Here is a 14,988-nt window from a genome sequence, read left to right on the forward strand (position 1 = left end):
AATTTATTAAGATATAACTTATCTCTTATAAATTAAATTACTTTTAATATATTATTAAACCTATTAATAATTATATAAATAAATTTTATTAATTTAAGCTTATAAAAATCTCTAGCTTTAGATATAAAGCTTTTATTATTAAAACTATTAAGATATTAAATATAATACTTCAATCCCTAATTTAAGTACTATAAAGTTATATAATCCTAATAAATTACTACTATCTCTAAGCTTCAAAGCTTTACTACTATTTCGAAATTTTGCATTAGAGCAATTACAGCCGTGTCGACAAGATCCTGCACAACATCTGCCGCTGGCTTCTGTTCACTAATCACAGCTGCACACTGCCCCATCATCTTTGGATAAACCTGGTCGAGAATCTCCTCCTCATTGCTGGACTCGTCTTCCATAAGCCTATCTAGGTCTGCCTCGGCAGGAACGACCCCCTGCGATAGCAGCTCTTTCAGCTCTGTCTGACGATCTTCCTCCCAACTCACAACGTACGGAGTTTTCCGCACCCGCATAGGTCGCCCGGTAAAGATGGTGGTTCGGATGTTGTCGTCAAATCCTGCTCCGCGAACCGCCTCTTTGTGGCTCGCGGGTGCGGCTGCCTCATTAGTAAGAATGAAGCGTGTCCCGACCCAGACAGCGCTGGCACCCATCATGAGAGTAGCGGCAAGAAGTCGGCCGTCGTGGATGCCCCCAGCAGCTACAACTTGCACCGCCTGTCTCGTAAAGGAGCTTTGCTTGTCTCGGACGAGATTCATGACGGCAGGGACCAATACCGTCGTCGGTATGTCGCCAGTGTGTCCGCCTCCCTCGCCACCCTGCGCGCAAATGATATCTACGTCGAGGTCAAGGCACTTTTGGACGTGCTTCGGGTGGCCCACCATGTTCATGTACAGAATACCGGCCCTGTGGAGTTGTTCAACGACTGCTTTGGGTGGGACCCCTACTGCCGAAACAAACAGCTTTGCACCTGACTCGATGATGATGTCGACGAGCTCATTCAGCTTGCCCTTGGTATAATCCTTACTTTTGGTTAAAATTGTGATCAGTTAAGCATGGGCAAACGAGGGTGGTTTGTTCAGACTCGTACTTTGTCTTGCGTGCGCTACCTCCAATTTGAGGGATGAGCAGATCCACGCCAAAAGGTGCTTTCTTGTCTAGAAGAGATGACTTCAGCTCTGAAATCTGATCGCGGAGCATTTCGGGCGTGTAGTTGATTCCTCCAATAACCCCCAGTCCCCCTGCGTTCGTTACTGCGGCTGCTAGCTTCGGTCCGGCTGCCACGTTCATGCCGGCCAAGAGCACGGGGTGCCTAATACCCAAGAGCTCGGTGAGAGACGTCTGAATTCTATCTGGGTATAGCATGGTGGGTTAGAACTCGATTGTTCCGAAGGAGATGTTGAAACGCACATTGCGAAGGCATCATTTGTTGAGACAGTAGCATGTAAAGACTTGGACATAAACTCGTGGATATATCTTTGTCTTTTGTAGGAACGAGGAGGTGCTGACCACTAGCAGAGTGTGGCGGAGAAGGCACTTAAATAGTCACTCATCCTGGCGCGTGCTCTGTAAAAATAAACGTCTGTCATCTAGCCCTTGCTCCTCGCTCGCCTATATTACGCTTGCAACTCATGAACCGAGGTATAATGGAACAGAGTTGAGCACACCATCTACGACACAGCCGGGGTGTTTTCGTTCTGGTCAATCGCCCCCTCACAAAGATAGCTAGTCCAAGGAGGTGAAGTGGCCAAGACACAGGGTCGGATGGTTAGGCAGGATCACAAGCAAGCAGACTCCAAACTAATTGTCTGTCAGCGAGAGCTCAAATTTGACAACCTCGCTAGATTGGCAAAAGATCCTCGGCAACTGAGGAGAAACATTCAGGAACACAACTCGATCGATATCTTATGCTCGGCATTAAGTGGGGCGTACCGAGTGAGTCTCTAAGCCCCATGCTTGGTCAAAAGGCTTCACAAGGCCAGTAGGTAGGGGCCTCGGAGCAACTAAGCAGAAATATAATACAGCCGTAACTAAACCCCATGCACTCCCCAATTTTTGCGTCTCCACAGTAGAAATGACGTCGCTAAAATTGGCGCGAGCTCGCAGCCGAGGTCCATAATGAAATCTGCTCAATTCTCCACTTAGGCGAACGGAGAGTTTTGTTTAATATGTGAGTATATTTCCAAAGCAGTTGACAAATTTGTCATTGTTCTATTGCTTCGCTTTTCCTTGCTCCCTTGTCAAGATGGGCCCCATATCCCAAGATACCAACCCTGCCTTTGCGCCCACTCTATCCGATCAAGTCTCGATAGAGGAGGCTGGCCCGGACCAGTTCCAGTCCCGATATTACCCCTCTCGCATGGGCAACGCGGCCGATATCGCTTACGGCGGCTGCGCACTTGGTGTTGGCCTTAGATCTGCCTGCCAGACGGTTCCGCCACAATATGTCCTGTACTCAGCTACCGGAAGCTTTCTGGCACCTGTCTCAACGAGTTTCCACCTGCAGTGTTTTGTCCGCCGGCTTCGTGACACAAGAACGTTTGCGACCAGACAGGTCGAAATCGCGCAGAAGCAGAAGGACAATACTACCCGGTTATGCATGATTATTCTCGCAGACTTCCAAAGAGAGGCACAAGAGTCCCTTCTGGCCTACTCTACACCCCCCACGAGAGAATACTCCCTGCCAGATAAATGCGAGTCCCCCTTTGAGGCCGGCGAGAATATGGCCGAAAAGGGTCAGTTACCAAAGGAATCTTTGATGCTGTATAAATCCCTATTCGGCCTCATGAATCGCTTCTTCGAGTTCCGCCAAGCTCCCGAAGGGATTGCGGCCCACAACCTCAGCGGAGTCGCGAAGCACCGGCAATCGAATCAAGACCAACTCCACTTAACTTCGAAGACATCTGCGGATTGGTTTCGCTCTCGTCAACCGGCGCTCGGGCAGCAGGATCAACACGCAGGCTTCATCTTCATGATGGATGGGTTTCTCTCTTTTCTACCACTGGCACACAGCAGGATGTTTCTGGACGATGCCGAGGCGTGCTCAAGCTTGGATTTTGCTTTGAGACTGTTTGCAGTTGACTTGAACCTTAATGACTGGAACCTTAGGGAGTTAAGGACTATCTCTGGAGGTAATGGGAGGACGTATTCTGAGGCACGGGTTTGGAACCAGGAGGGGAAACTGATTGCGAACATGACCCAGCAGTCTGTCTTAAGGCCTAAGCAAACGTCAAAAGCGCTACTATAGTGCTGATTTTAGTATCTTGCTTACTTTTAGGTTGGTGTAATGTCCTGGACATTTATTGTCAATTTCCTGTGGATTTTAAACGTGGGCTCTCCTTCCAGCAATCAGGCATTTCACGATCTTCTGGCTCAGTTAACCCATCAAGGGCCGGGCTTCAACTATAATAAGGAACACATTATCAACACATCATAGCATCATATCCCAATGCTAACACAGTGGCCCTTTTTTAGCCTTTCTGCTGCCTGCAGTCAAAGACTCATACCTAGCTGCATCATGAGGGTTGTGGAGGAGGAGTCCGGGGAGGAACATGTCGGTTAGAGCTTGAATGCTGCATCTCGGCGAATTGCCGAACTTTGGTTGGCACACATCAACTTTGAACGCAATGGCAAACATTACGATTATTGGATAATTTGCAAACATCTTATTCGTCGGGTGGACCATCTACTGGATAGGTATACTAGTCGTGAATGACTACCTAGATGCTTGCCCAAATCGAGATCAGCTTGCCTTCCATTGACATGCCAAGATCAGCTGAAGGATGTGCAGCACATGGCCTAAAGAGCTCCCACTGTCAGAGCAACCTACGGCCAGCAAAACCTAGCTTATTACCGTATCGTGGTTGCCGCCAATGAAGTGTCAGCCGATGACGCGTTCTTTCCATCGCCGAGTCAATTATGCACCAGCACGGGTCGGGGTCAAGTAGCCTCAAAAGGGAGCATGCATTCGCATCTACCGGAGATCTGAATCGTATTCTACTATTTGAGTGAGACATTGAACGAGCCTGGGGCAGTGATGATCCTTTGAGACCGCATGATAGCCAGCGTGGCTCATCACCAGGCCGCGTGGCTCCGTATCGCTGGTACCACCCAATTTTACTCCGACGTTACTCACCCACGCAAGCGCAGACACGACCAACGATGAGACTGGACTTTTGTTCAAGCCTAGTCTGGGCTAAGGCTTGTTCATGAAGATCCAGATAAGAGTTGAGACAGGAAGTGTTAGGCTGGTGGTCGGATGTCATCCAAGGAGGCGCCTTGGCATCGGCATTGACAGCATCTGTAGTAGATCCTAGTTACTTCAGTATCGATTGTTGATTCCAGAACCTGTTTTTTCTTCCATCACTTGGCCTTCTGTTCGTTCTCATTTGGTAACAGTCTCGTGTTTGGCCCGCCCAAGAAGAGGGATGTGGGCTCGCGAGGGACAGAAAATCCATTGGCACAAGAATATTCGTTGTATGACGGATCTGGATCGTGAGTGTCATGGACCTTGTCTTGTAAACTTCAAAGCCAACCACTACGCGGCTGTTGATCCAACGTTGCAAGGCAGTGGCTCAGACAAAGGGCCGAATATTGGGCAATAACCTTGAGGTTTTGGCTCATGGGATAAACTCTTCTGTAGCTAGAGCATAAACTGACGGCTAATGGAAAATCTCACCAGGCCTAGCTCGTTTTGGAGGATGATTGCCTTCAACTTTAGACCTTGGGAAACGCGACGCTGAGCCGCAACACGTGGCACGACACGGAATCTGTGGAACCGTATGAGAATGTTCTTGCAGGCTGAATTGCTTCCTACGAAGGAACAAATCAATCCCCTAGAGCTGAAGAACGTGGTATCGATCATTGGATAGAGAGTGTTCATGATACGCAAAGGGAAGATACAGAATGGTTCCGTCGTCCGCGTCATGGGCCGGCATTACGCGTCCCCACGGAAATGAGACATGGTGCTTGGTCCCTGCAACCGCCCAACTGCCGGATAACGATCTACCATTTGTGATATGTAGTGCGAGAATATAGTCGATGCTAGTGAGTATCCGCTTCATGTTTCGGGTATTTTTAGCATGTGGCCATGGCAAAGAATGAAACTATACAGGGGGTATCTCGACTCTGGCTCTTGACCATTATGTAAAAATGGCCAAGCCGAGAGCATCTTGGCGGCTGGTACCCATCAGAATGGCCTGTTATTCTATTCATCATCTCAGTCATCACCTAAATCCTCGCAGAAGCCAACTGTCATGTCTGATGCCGACCCAAAGAGTTCGTCAGCCCAGCCAGCGACCTCGATTGAGTCTGAGCCCCCCTACCACATCCTATCTAGGCGCAAGAAATGGGGGCTCGTCGTTTTGGCTTCCTTGGCAGGCTGTTTCTCGCCTCTTTCATCAAACATTTACTTCCCAGCCATTGACAGTATATCGTCGGATCTTAGCGTGAGCCTGTCCCTTGTCGCCCTCACAATCACCGTCTACATGGTCGTTCAGGGTATCGCACCCTCACTCTTCGGCGCCTTCTCGGATACGTATGGTCGACGTCTCACCTTCACTGCCAGCTTGGCCATTTACACAGCTGCAAACTTGGCCCTTGCTTTCACGTCGAGCTTCCTGATGTTGCTGGTTATGCGTGGCGTCCAAGCAGCCGGATCTGCAGCAACCATCAGTATCAGTGCCGGTGTCATTGCGGACATTGCCGACCCTCGAGAGCGCGGGGGCTTCATGGGGACTAATTCTGGCATCCGGTGAGTAGGGCATGTGTGTGCGTACTAGCGAAGTAGCTAGGCTAGCATTTTGCAGCATGACTGGCCAAGCAGTTGGGCCTGTCATTGGAGGGCTTTTCAATAGTGCATGGGGATTTAGAAGCATCTTCTGGTTGCTGTTTGTCTTTGGCATGCTTGTCCTCATGGCACTCTTGATCTTCCTCCCAGAGACAGAACGCAAGGTCGCGGGCAATGGCAGCATTCCTCTCTCAGGTTTCCACAAGCCCTTCATCTACGTGGTCAAGCCTCCCAAGGCATGGGAAGAAAGCACTGAGAAGCCCTTGCCAAAACGTCGAGAGTCTATTTCTTTCAAAAAGGCCTTTAGCCCGCTTGCCTGCATCCTCGAGAAAGGCATAACTATCCTCTTGGCCTGGGGCGCCGTAGCCTACACGGCATGGAGCATGGTCACATCTTCAACTACGACAGCATTGCTTAAAGGATTCCCATATCTTAATGAGTGGCAGACCGGTCTTTGTTTCATGCCCAATGGCTTGGGATGTGTGGCTGGTTCGCTCTGCACCGGCTGGCTATTGGACAAGAGCTTCAAGAGCGCCGAGGCACGATATCGAGTTGAGCAGGGCATATACGACGAACAAGACGTGTCCAAGAAGCGTGGATTTCCTCTTGTACGCGCGCGTCTACGGTTAATGCCTTACTTCAGCCTCGCCCTCCTGTTCTCTCTGGCCCTATATGGTCCCAGCTTTGAGTTCAACGACTTGCGACGCCAGTTCAGCGCCAACCTGGCAGCGCCACTGGGTTTGCAGTTTCTCATTGCCTTTACCGCCACTGCAATCTTTAACATCAATTCCACGCTGCTCATTGACTGCTTCCCGGACCGACCAGCCAGTGCGACAGCACTCAACAACTTGTGTCGCTGCCTCCTTGGTGCGGCTGGGGTCAGTGTCATCCAGCCAATGATTGATGCTGTCAAGATAATGAAAGCCTTCTTTATCGTCACGAGCATAGTCCTTGTGTGTACCCCTCTTGTCTGGGTGGAATGGAAATGGGGCGAGAAATGGAGGCGAGAACGTGAAGACAAACTCGGTTTGCAAAGGGAACAAAGATGATGCTTTTAGAATACCTGAGCAACATCCCGAGGTTTCCACCGACAACTTCCAGCCCACTATTTGCCCGCCTTGCGTCCTTACTGTCTTTGTTCAGCCTTGAAATGAAGATAAATTGGTATTTCTGCCCTTTCCGTCTCTGCTGATGGCCTGTTTGAACGTGAAGTCGGGCTGAGGACCGGGTTGAAGGACAGATTCTAATGCCAAAGCCGTCACTTTAATTTTACAAAATGTCCTTTGAAAAATCCCCATTTCACGGCCTACTTAAGTTTGGATCATTGCGTCAGGGCACGTAACGTCGCGAGCCGTATTGAACATGCGGAGAATTCACTTAGTGATATTGTATCAACGACTATGGCTCTCCTGTTAGAGCTAGGTGCTCCCAATTTAGACCGCTTCTTTCTCATTCATGCAGTGAATAGAGCCGCTCGCGAGTTCATCTTTGCACTCCAATCAACCGATCGCCCTTGCTCAGGTGCGTCACATCTCACCGCGCACATCTGGTCATAATATACCGACCCCTTCCCTACCAACAAAAGGCAGAATTGTTGATGGGAACTAAATACTACTTTTAAAGCTTTTCATGGATCAAAATCAGTTATGCCTAGTCGTGGCCCGTTGGGCGACCCCCTGTCGGCATGCCTCCGGGTGGGCTCCGGAGGACGGCAACCCCAACAGCGGATCCGATACGGCCCCACGACGGCTTTAGCACAGCTCTGATACGGAGTGAAAGCCACCTCAAGTCGTCATGATGACTACAGAATACATGGACGAGATCGAGCGACCAGAGGATAACAGGACTCAAGATTCTTCAGCTACAGCGAGCCCCAGTTCCTAGGCTCCTCTGGTCTTTCACCTCATTGCCCTTACAACCGGCGCCAGGGACAAAGCCCCACAGACATGGTACGGAACCGATGTTTCCACAAGCCCTTGATCGATGTAAACACCATCTAACCGAGCGCCATGTCAAGCAAGTGCATCGGTTTGTCGATGAAGATTCATCACTTCCAAGGTGCATGATGCTTTCCTGGCCAGCGTTGAGCATAATCGCTGATCGAGACAATTGCCAGGACATCCGAGGATGGTTCAGATCTTGGCAATATGCCAATGTGTCTTGTCGCAGCAGGGATCGATAGATGTGCCATAATTGTCTGCTTATTTTCGCTCATTGCCCTTAAGAAAAGTCCCATAACTACGGACGTGGCTCTGTATTGGTGAGACGGTGATCTAACGAACATGGTCCTGTTGTCCTGGGTGGAGCCAGCCGCCCAATCACTAAAGGCACCCTCCGAGGGTCGCTGCTGTTGTGTGGGAAGAGCAAGTGGCTAGGCAGAACCATTCGCATCGGGCTCAACATAGAAAGTAATAATCTGAGCGAATGGAGTGTCTCTCCTCTCTGATCCTGAGCTGGCGTTCATTCCTCCCAACCTGCCGCCTACATGGAGGCGAGGGAAACCCTGCCTCAACGCCAAGCGCACCGGGAGGGAGCGTCACCACCCAAGCTTAAAAGCCACGGTCAAGACACACCAATCACCTTTCAGAAATTTCACATCCACGCCACGTCTGCCTTGTCGGCACAGCTGCGGATTCATGTGTGCACAGTAGGCGCCCACAATCATGGACAGCGAAGCGAACTGCAGCTGAGCGTGCATGGTGGAGAGGGTGGAGGCCTGCCTTGGGCCATGGAACGTGTATGCACGAGAAAGTATGGAGTAATCGGACTTCCACAAGGACATCGCGGCGCGGGAAGCATTATGCTTGTCCTTGTTCACAAACCGGCGGCCTTGCACAAGAGGAAACATTTGTGGCTGGGACAACGCTCTCATTTGATCAGGCTGGGCACTCCTTTGTTAGGGGGCCCTAAAATGGTACATCTCGCAATGAGAGAAGCGACAAAAAAGCAAACCTTAGCGCTGACTGCCATTGCAAGGGCTTAACGTCGGCCGTACTGATTGCCCTGTGGCGTCCGTAGGCAAGGGCACCTGCACAACCGACTGTGTGCAAAAAAAAAAGAAGAAAAAAAAAACCACGTGATCGGCGCACAGCTAGCTGTGCAGATAAGATCCGATTCCTAAACCCCAACCTTAATTGTGCCGAAGGCTCTGGGCGCGCTGAATTACAGGCCTTAATTGCCGGATTACAATAGGTACTGTGGCTGAGTGTGGCACTGGTGGCTGATTTGAGCTCACTTCTTATCAGCTACCTACCTATGTGGGACCTTGGCAAGGGCTCAATAATCAGATTTTATCTGCATAGCTGTGCAAGTAACGTTCGCCCAAGACGTGTCTGAGTTGTGCGTGCTATTGCTTGCTGCCTCATCCACGAGTGTTTGATCATCAATTAGAAATACGTCATCACTCCTATCTAAACTTACGCAGAGACATACCAGATAGATTCAGCGCTCAAAAAACACTTCATGTTTGGCATTGTCTGTCTTTTTGCCTCATTTTGAGCTACTGTACTCTTGATGTTGGCCAGAGAGGCTCCAGAAAATGTTGGACTACAGGGAAGGGAGCGTGGCGGGAGTGGCTGAGTTCCAGCCATGCGCGTCGCTGGCGTTAGTTGGTCCTTCAATTTTCCGGCTGGGTGCTGTGGCAACAGCCTAAAATATCAACAACGTCATCGCGACAGCCGTACTCAACCAGTTCTGTCGAGCAAGTGGCTATTGTACGATGAGAGATGCTATCAATGAGAAAATAAAATTTTTTCTTTTTCTTTTGGATATGGACCCTATTACTATCTAGGCGTGGGTTGACAACGTGAAACATTCCCTCGTGACATCACCAACGCCTATCAACACTCGCCGACGTCGATCCTCTTGTGAGATGTCGAGCCCATCCAAATGTCAGCGAACCGGCGACGACCCGTCCGATTTATACCCGGATCCCGAACGAACACCTCGAAGACCTCGTCAGCTGTTATCGCGACATGATAACGACGTAGACGTGTTTCATGTTCCAGCTCCCGAGGCTGTCGTCTCGCCAGGGTCAACCTCCTCCTTTACTGCCATCCTCGCAACCAGAGCTGCGTTTTCTTCTCCAGCCATACCTCCCCTGGCTCTAACGAAGACGTCACACTCGGCGACGCAATCTCGCGGCTCATCTCCCTCGAAACGATTCCAGAAGACAGCCAATCTGATTAACTTGGTTCGCCCGGTCCGTTTCGTGAAGCCAACTTCGGAAGCGCTCTTCCGGATGACGCTCGAGCACTGCTTGAGGCGCTTTCCGCTGTCGAGGCGAAAGAAGAGATCCTGCCAGCTGCTCTTAGACGATATTCGGATTTCCAGGACACGCGAATTCGGCCGTTTATGTGGAACTCCAATGTGGACTCAAGCGTGGACGACAGGGCAGCGCACGAGACTCATGGTCGCCTTCGAGCCATCGTTGGTGATTCAATATCTTGTTTGAATCTCCATAGATCTGAAGCTGCCTGGAACTGTCTGGTGCATACCCCTCTTCTTCGTCAAGCAACTCGCACGTTTCCCTTCCTCGAGGCTGAACCGATCACTTCAGCCCATATGAAGCCCGCCTTTCGTCCCTTGTCAGATACCGGCGATGAGATTCCGCCACAGCACTCCAACGTCAGTGTACCCGACATGAGCAGTGTCTCCGAGCACAGCGTGGACACAGCACGGACAAGTCCATCGTCAGTCCATAAGCTGGTTGACTTTGCACTGGTCCTTCGTCCGGGGAGTGAGCTCCAAAACCTGATCCAGACTTTCTTATGGAAGCAGTCAAGCAAAACGTCAACTATCAACCAACCCTCATATGAGCCTCTCCGCACACGCCCAGCCCCCATCTTCGTCGAGACGAAAACCGCATCTGGAAACATGGACACAGCCAACGCTCAGCGGGGCATCTGGGTGGCTGCATGGCACCAGCGACTACGCAGCATCATTGACCTCGGAGGCGGGACAAAGAGGGTCATTACTGTGCCTGTAATTAAGGTGGTGGGCAGTGTCTGGACCCTCCTGTTTGTGACAGATGCCGGCCCAGAGATTGTAAGTGATGCCTAGTGCTTTTGTTGACGCTGGTATCTAACTTGAAATAGCACCTCCTGGATGGCGACTTTCGAATTGGCGATACCAGTATGATTGTTGGCATCTACCAGCTGAAGGCCGCCATGCCAGCACTCGCAGTATGGGTCAAGAAGACATTTGAACCCTGGATCTCTTCCCTTTTGACTCGTGTCAATGGGCCGTAACGACCGTAGTTCTACTAACAAGGCAATCCGCACGTCAGGGCTATAGGGGATTACGGTCATGACTAAGCCTTCAAGGGTATTGCCCTAATCTCAACAAAACGGCCGGCCAGAGGATCGTGATGGTGACGGGCGGAGTGGATATTGTTGGTTCTATATCCCAGTGAGGGTGCTGAGAGACACTCGGATGGGGGAACCGCGACGAGGATGGTATATCCAAGGCCAACCTCCTGTCTTAATTGGCTGAAACATAGTTGCCAACATCCTAAGCTGCTATCTGGTCTACGTGTTTGCTGCTAGACGTGTATATGTAACGTCGTCGGCGTAGGCCAACGGTCGCACCCAAGAAAGTTGATAGAGTCGGGCCGGTTGCCATAAGCCACTCCCAACAATTCCAAATACCGCCCAAACCTCGATCAGTGGTGCCCTAGACGGTAAACACGAGTTTGTCTGTCGCCTATAGTATTGAGTCTGCAACCTGCAAGTTCTGAGGTGGCAATCGTCGTGGACGAAACAACTAGCGAACCCTCGTCAGATCAACAGCCCTGACATCTGACTCGGAGCTACCGGGAAGAGTCGAAGAGAGGCGATGTTGACATGAAAGCTGTGTGAAGATAAGGCGAAAATAGTCGGATGGGAATGTTGGCAAAGGAACTTTGCAGCGAGGCTCTAGGACAGCAGTAACAAAATCAAGTTCACTCACAGAGTGATCGCCTATAGTCTATATTTACACTTTGAATCTGCCAGCATGGGTCTACTACCATGTGCCATCCGTTGTCAACCTTTACCACATTTTCTTCCTAGTATCACGCTTAACGCATGATTTGAGAACCTCTGCACTCGACCGGCAGCACCATGAGCCCGCCTAGCTTCCGCAGCCGGCCTCGCACTGGTAAACGTATTAGCTAATTGCTTGGAATCTTCTTTGACACGTGAAGAACTTACTGGTGATCCGCAGCCAGATCCCGACTCACAGCCACCCGAGCCAGAGCCCACAGAGCCGCAGTCAGAACCAGAGCCACATCCCGATCCCGATCCTGCTCCTGTTCCTGCACCTGGTGCTACGACTGGGCCTGATCCAAAGTCGAAATTAAAGCCACAGTCAGAGCCAGAGCCACATCCGGCACCCGAACCGAAATCAGGGGCTGCGATTGGGATATTCCCTGACCCTGAGCCACAGTCCGAGCCAGACTCACATCCTCCTGACCCGGACCCGGCTCCAGGTACTACGACTGTACCTGATCCAAAGCCAAAGTCAAAGTCAAAACCACATTCACAGCCAGAGGGACATCCAGCGCCTACTCCAAAGTCTGGGACTGGGACTGAACCAAAGCCTCCACCAGCGCCTGCTCCAGAACCTTCACCAGATCCTGTTCCGGATCCTCCCCCAGAGCCTGAGTTGCAGTCCGACCCTGAACCACATTCGGTGTCTGATCCTGATCCTGGAGTAGGGCTCGTGCCAGATCCTGTGTCTGGGACTGGGACTGGGACTGGGACTGAGCCCGACCCCCCACCAGAGCCTGCTCCAGAGCCTTCTCCAGAACCCTCCCCAGAGCCTGAACCAGAACCGGGTATTTCACCTGAGCCTGAGTTGCAATCAGATCCCGAGCCGCACTCAGTGTCTGATCCCGATCCCGGGGTAGAACCTGAGCCTGGGGCAGGAACTTCACCAGAACCTTCACCGGAGCCTGCTCCAGAGCCTGAGTTACAATCCGGGCCCGAGCCACATTCAGTATCTGATCCCGAGCCCGGGGTTGGGCTCGAGCCAGAATCAGGTACTGAGCCCTCGCCAGATCCTGACCCTTCACCAGAGCCAGAGCCAGTGTCTGGAACTGGGATTGGAACAGATCCTGAATCACAATCTGAGCCCGACCCGCACTCAGTATCTGATCCCAAGCCGGGGGTAGGACCTGAGTTAGATCCTTCACCGGAGCCCGAGCCTTCGCCAGAGCCTGCGCCGGAATCAGATCCCTCACCAGAGCCTGTGTCTGGGACTGGGACTGGGGAGGAGCCTGAGCCACAGTCTGAGTTTGAGCCGCATTCGGTACCTGATCCTAGCCCTGGGGTAGGGCTCGAACCTTCACCTTCACCTTCACCAGAATCTGGGACTGGGACTGGGCCAGATCCCGAGTCACAGTCAGAGCCTGAGCCACACTCAGGACCTGATCCAGAGCCGTCAGATCCTGAGCCAGAGTCTTCACCAGATCCAGATCCTTCACCTGAGCCGGAGCCGGAGCCGGAGCCGGAGCCAGAGCCAGAGCCAGAGCCAGAGCCAGAGCCAGAGCCAGAGCCAGAGCCAGAGCCAGAGCCAGAGCCAGAGCCAGAGCCAGATCCTGAACCAGAGCCGGAACCTTGTCCAGAGCCGGAACCTTGTCCAGAGCCGGAACCTTGTCCAGAGCCGGAACCAGTTCCGGAACCAGAACCTTCACCGGAACCAGATCCTGAGCCTTCACCATACCCAGACCCTGATCCTGATCCTGATCCTTGACCAGAGCCCGAACCTTGACCAGAACCCGAACCTTGGCCCGAACCTGAGCCGGATCCTACTCCAGAACCTGAGCCTTCACCAGAGCCAGAGCCACAATCCGAGCCTGCACCGCATTCGGCGTCTGATCCTGAGCCACAATCAGGCGAAAAGCCAGAGCCACAGCGGGCGTATAATCCATCTCTCTTGCTGACGCTATCGCCACCATCAGAAGAGGGAGATTCATCAACCCCGACTGTAATCGACGCAGAGCCGCTGCTGAGGTGTCCCTCGGTGGCCATAATCATGTACTCAAACGAGCCAAGCTCCAGGCCGGCACGAGCCCAAGCATCGAAATGGTTTCCCGTGGTGATTGTTCCATTGACGTGCTTTTCACGTCGGACAGACCAGTACTGCTTGACGGTCTGCTCCGAAGACGACACATTTTTCCGGCTACTGACATAGATGTCGTATGTGCCGTTATCGCTGGTAACTTCGCCCTTCTTTTCCTTGTCGGTAGAGGGATCATTGTCGCCAAAAGATTCCACCACGTAGTACTCAACGAGGGGCGAGGTAGTCCATCCATAAAGGGCAAGATAACTATTGCCGTTGGGGCTGTAAGTGCCCGCGTATTTCACATTCCTGCTCCTCTTAGTTACCGTTGAACAAAGGGGGGCGAAAGAGACTAATAACTTACTTGCGACCGCCGGGGTTCCATCCCTTGCCACCAATAAAGTTGGCTCCGTTTGACCACTCAATCGAGTATGAGCCTCCATCAAAACTAGTGAAGTTGACATCCCGTCCACTATCAGTCCACCAATAGTGGTAGGATCTGTAGACCCGTTAGCAAGCTTGTTACATTATAGCTTCACCGGAGTGGCCTACTTCTCTTGAGTGGCGGTGCTGCTTGGAGTTGCGGATCTCGGAGATTTCAGCACTCCAACCGGAGCCGACAGAGCTCCGGCCACAAGGCTCAACCCTGCGAAGAGAGAAAAGAAAGAAACCATGATAAAAAGAAAGGAGTGACAACCGAAGAAACGAATGATGATATTGAAAAAAGAGAGGAATGAATGATTGCTGTCAAAAGCTTGCAGCAGGACAAAGATCCCTTTACATACTAACCAAAGAACATGAATTTGTTTACCAAAAGAGCCAAACCTATTGAGATAATTCTCTTGACTAAGCAATGGGTCCATCGACAGCAGTGATGAGACCAGGGGGGAGGAAACAAGCCTGAAACAACAACCACATGTTTATGCCCGTGGCTTTGGATCGGGCCACTACCAAGTAATGATCGATCACACTAATTTTCCGCCCGTAAACCGACGTTCTTTTTGTTCCCGAGAAGCCAATGCCGTCCGCATGGTGAATTAATGATCGGATTAATGGCTGGTAATTGCGGTGGCCCAGGTAAGTAATGGGTCGATGAGCTGGTGAGGCTGAGTCGGAAGATAACAGTCTCGCCTGGATAAACGCCATGG

At 51.4% G+C, this 14,988-nt stretch overlaps 4 protein-coding genes and 1 pseudogene across 5 annotated transcripts, besides 1 other annotated feature; 3 read left to right on the plus strand and 2 right to left on the minus strand.

Annotated features, from left to right (window-relative positions):
- Window positions 1-233: 233 nt before the first annotated feature.
- NCS57_00914700 (2-nitropropane dioxygenase-like protein) lies at window positions 234-1,374 on the minus strand (the record flags this gene model as incomplete). The annotated part of the gene is made up of 2 exons (XM_053058933.1): window positions 234-1,035; window positions 1,100-1,374. The coding sequence occupies 2 exons, from the start codon at window positions 1,372-1,374 to the stop codon at window positions 234-236; spliced, it is 1,077 nt and encodes a 358-aa protein (XP_052911004.1).
- Window positions 1,375-2,254: 880 nt separating this feature from the next.
- NCS57_00914800 (uncharacterized protein) lies at window positions 2,255-3,256 on the plus strand (the record flags this gene model as incomplete). Its single annotated transcript, XM_053058934.1, has 1 exon — window positions 2,255-3,256. The coding sequence occupies one exon, from the start codon at window positions 2,255-2,257 to the stop codon at window positions 3,254-3,256; it is 1,002 nt and encodes a 333-aa protein (XP_052911005.1).
- Window positions 3,257-5,159: 1,903 nt separating this feature from the next.
- Window positions 5,160-6,846, plus strand: NCS57_00914900 (annotated as a pseudogene). Its single transcript has 2 exons — window positions 5,160-5,761; window positions 5,817-6,846.
- Window positions 5,160-6,846: a sequence feature.
- Window positions 6,847-10,360: 3,514 nt separating this feature from the next.
- NCS57_00915000 (uncharacterized protein) lies at window positions 10,361-11,046 on the plus strand (the record flags this gene model as incomplete). The annotated part of the gene is made up of 2 exons (XM_053058935.1): window positions 10,361-10,843; window positions 10,894-11,046. 2 exons carry the CDS (start codon window positions 10,361-10,363, stop codon window positions 11,044-11,046), a joined length of 636 nt encoding a protein of 211 aa, XP_052911006.1.
- A 1,295-nt stretch (window positions 11,047-12,341) lies between these two features.
- NCS57_00915100 (Endo-1,4-beta-xylanase) lies at window positions 12,342-14,514 on the minus strand (the record flags this gene model as incomplete). Its single annotated transcript, XM_053058936.1, has 5 exons — window positions 12,342-13,055; window positions 13,122-13,586; window positions 13,723-14,149; window positions 14,205-14,339; window positions 14,393-14,514. The coding sequence occupies 5 exons, from the start codon at window positions 14,512-14,514 to the stop codon at window positions 12,342-12,344; spliced, it is 1,863 nt and encodes a 620-aa protein (XP_052911007.1).
- Window positions 14,515-14,988: the final 474 nt, after the last annotated feature.

This window comes from Fusarium keratoplasticum, chromosome 7, assembly GCF_025433545.1.
Source record: "Fusarium keratoplasticum isolate Fu6.1 chromosome 7, whole genome shotgun sequence".
In the NCBI taxonomy this organism is placed as follows: domain Eukaryota; kingdom Fungi; phylum Ascomycota; class Sordariomycetes; order Hypocreales; family Nectriaceae; genus Fusarium; species Fusarium keratoplasticum.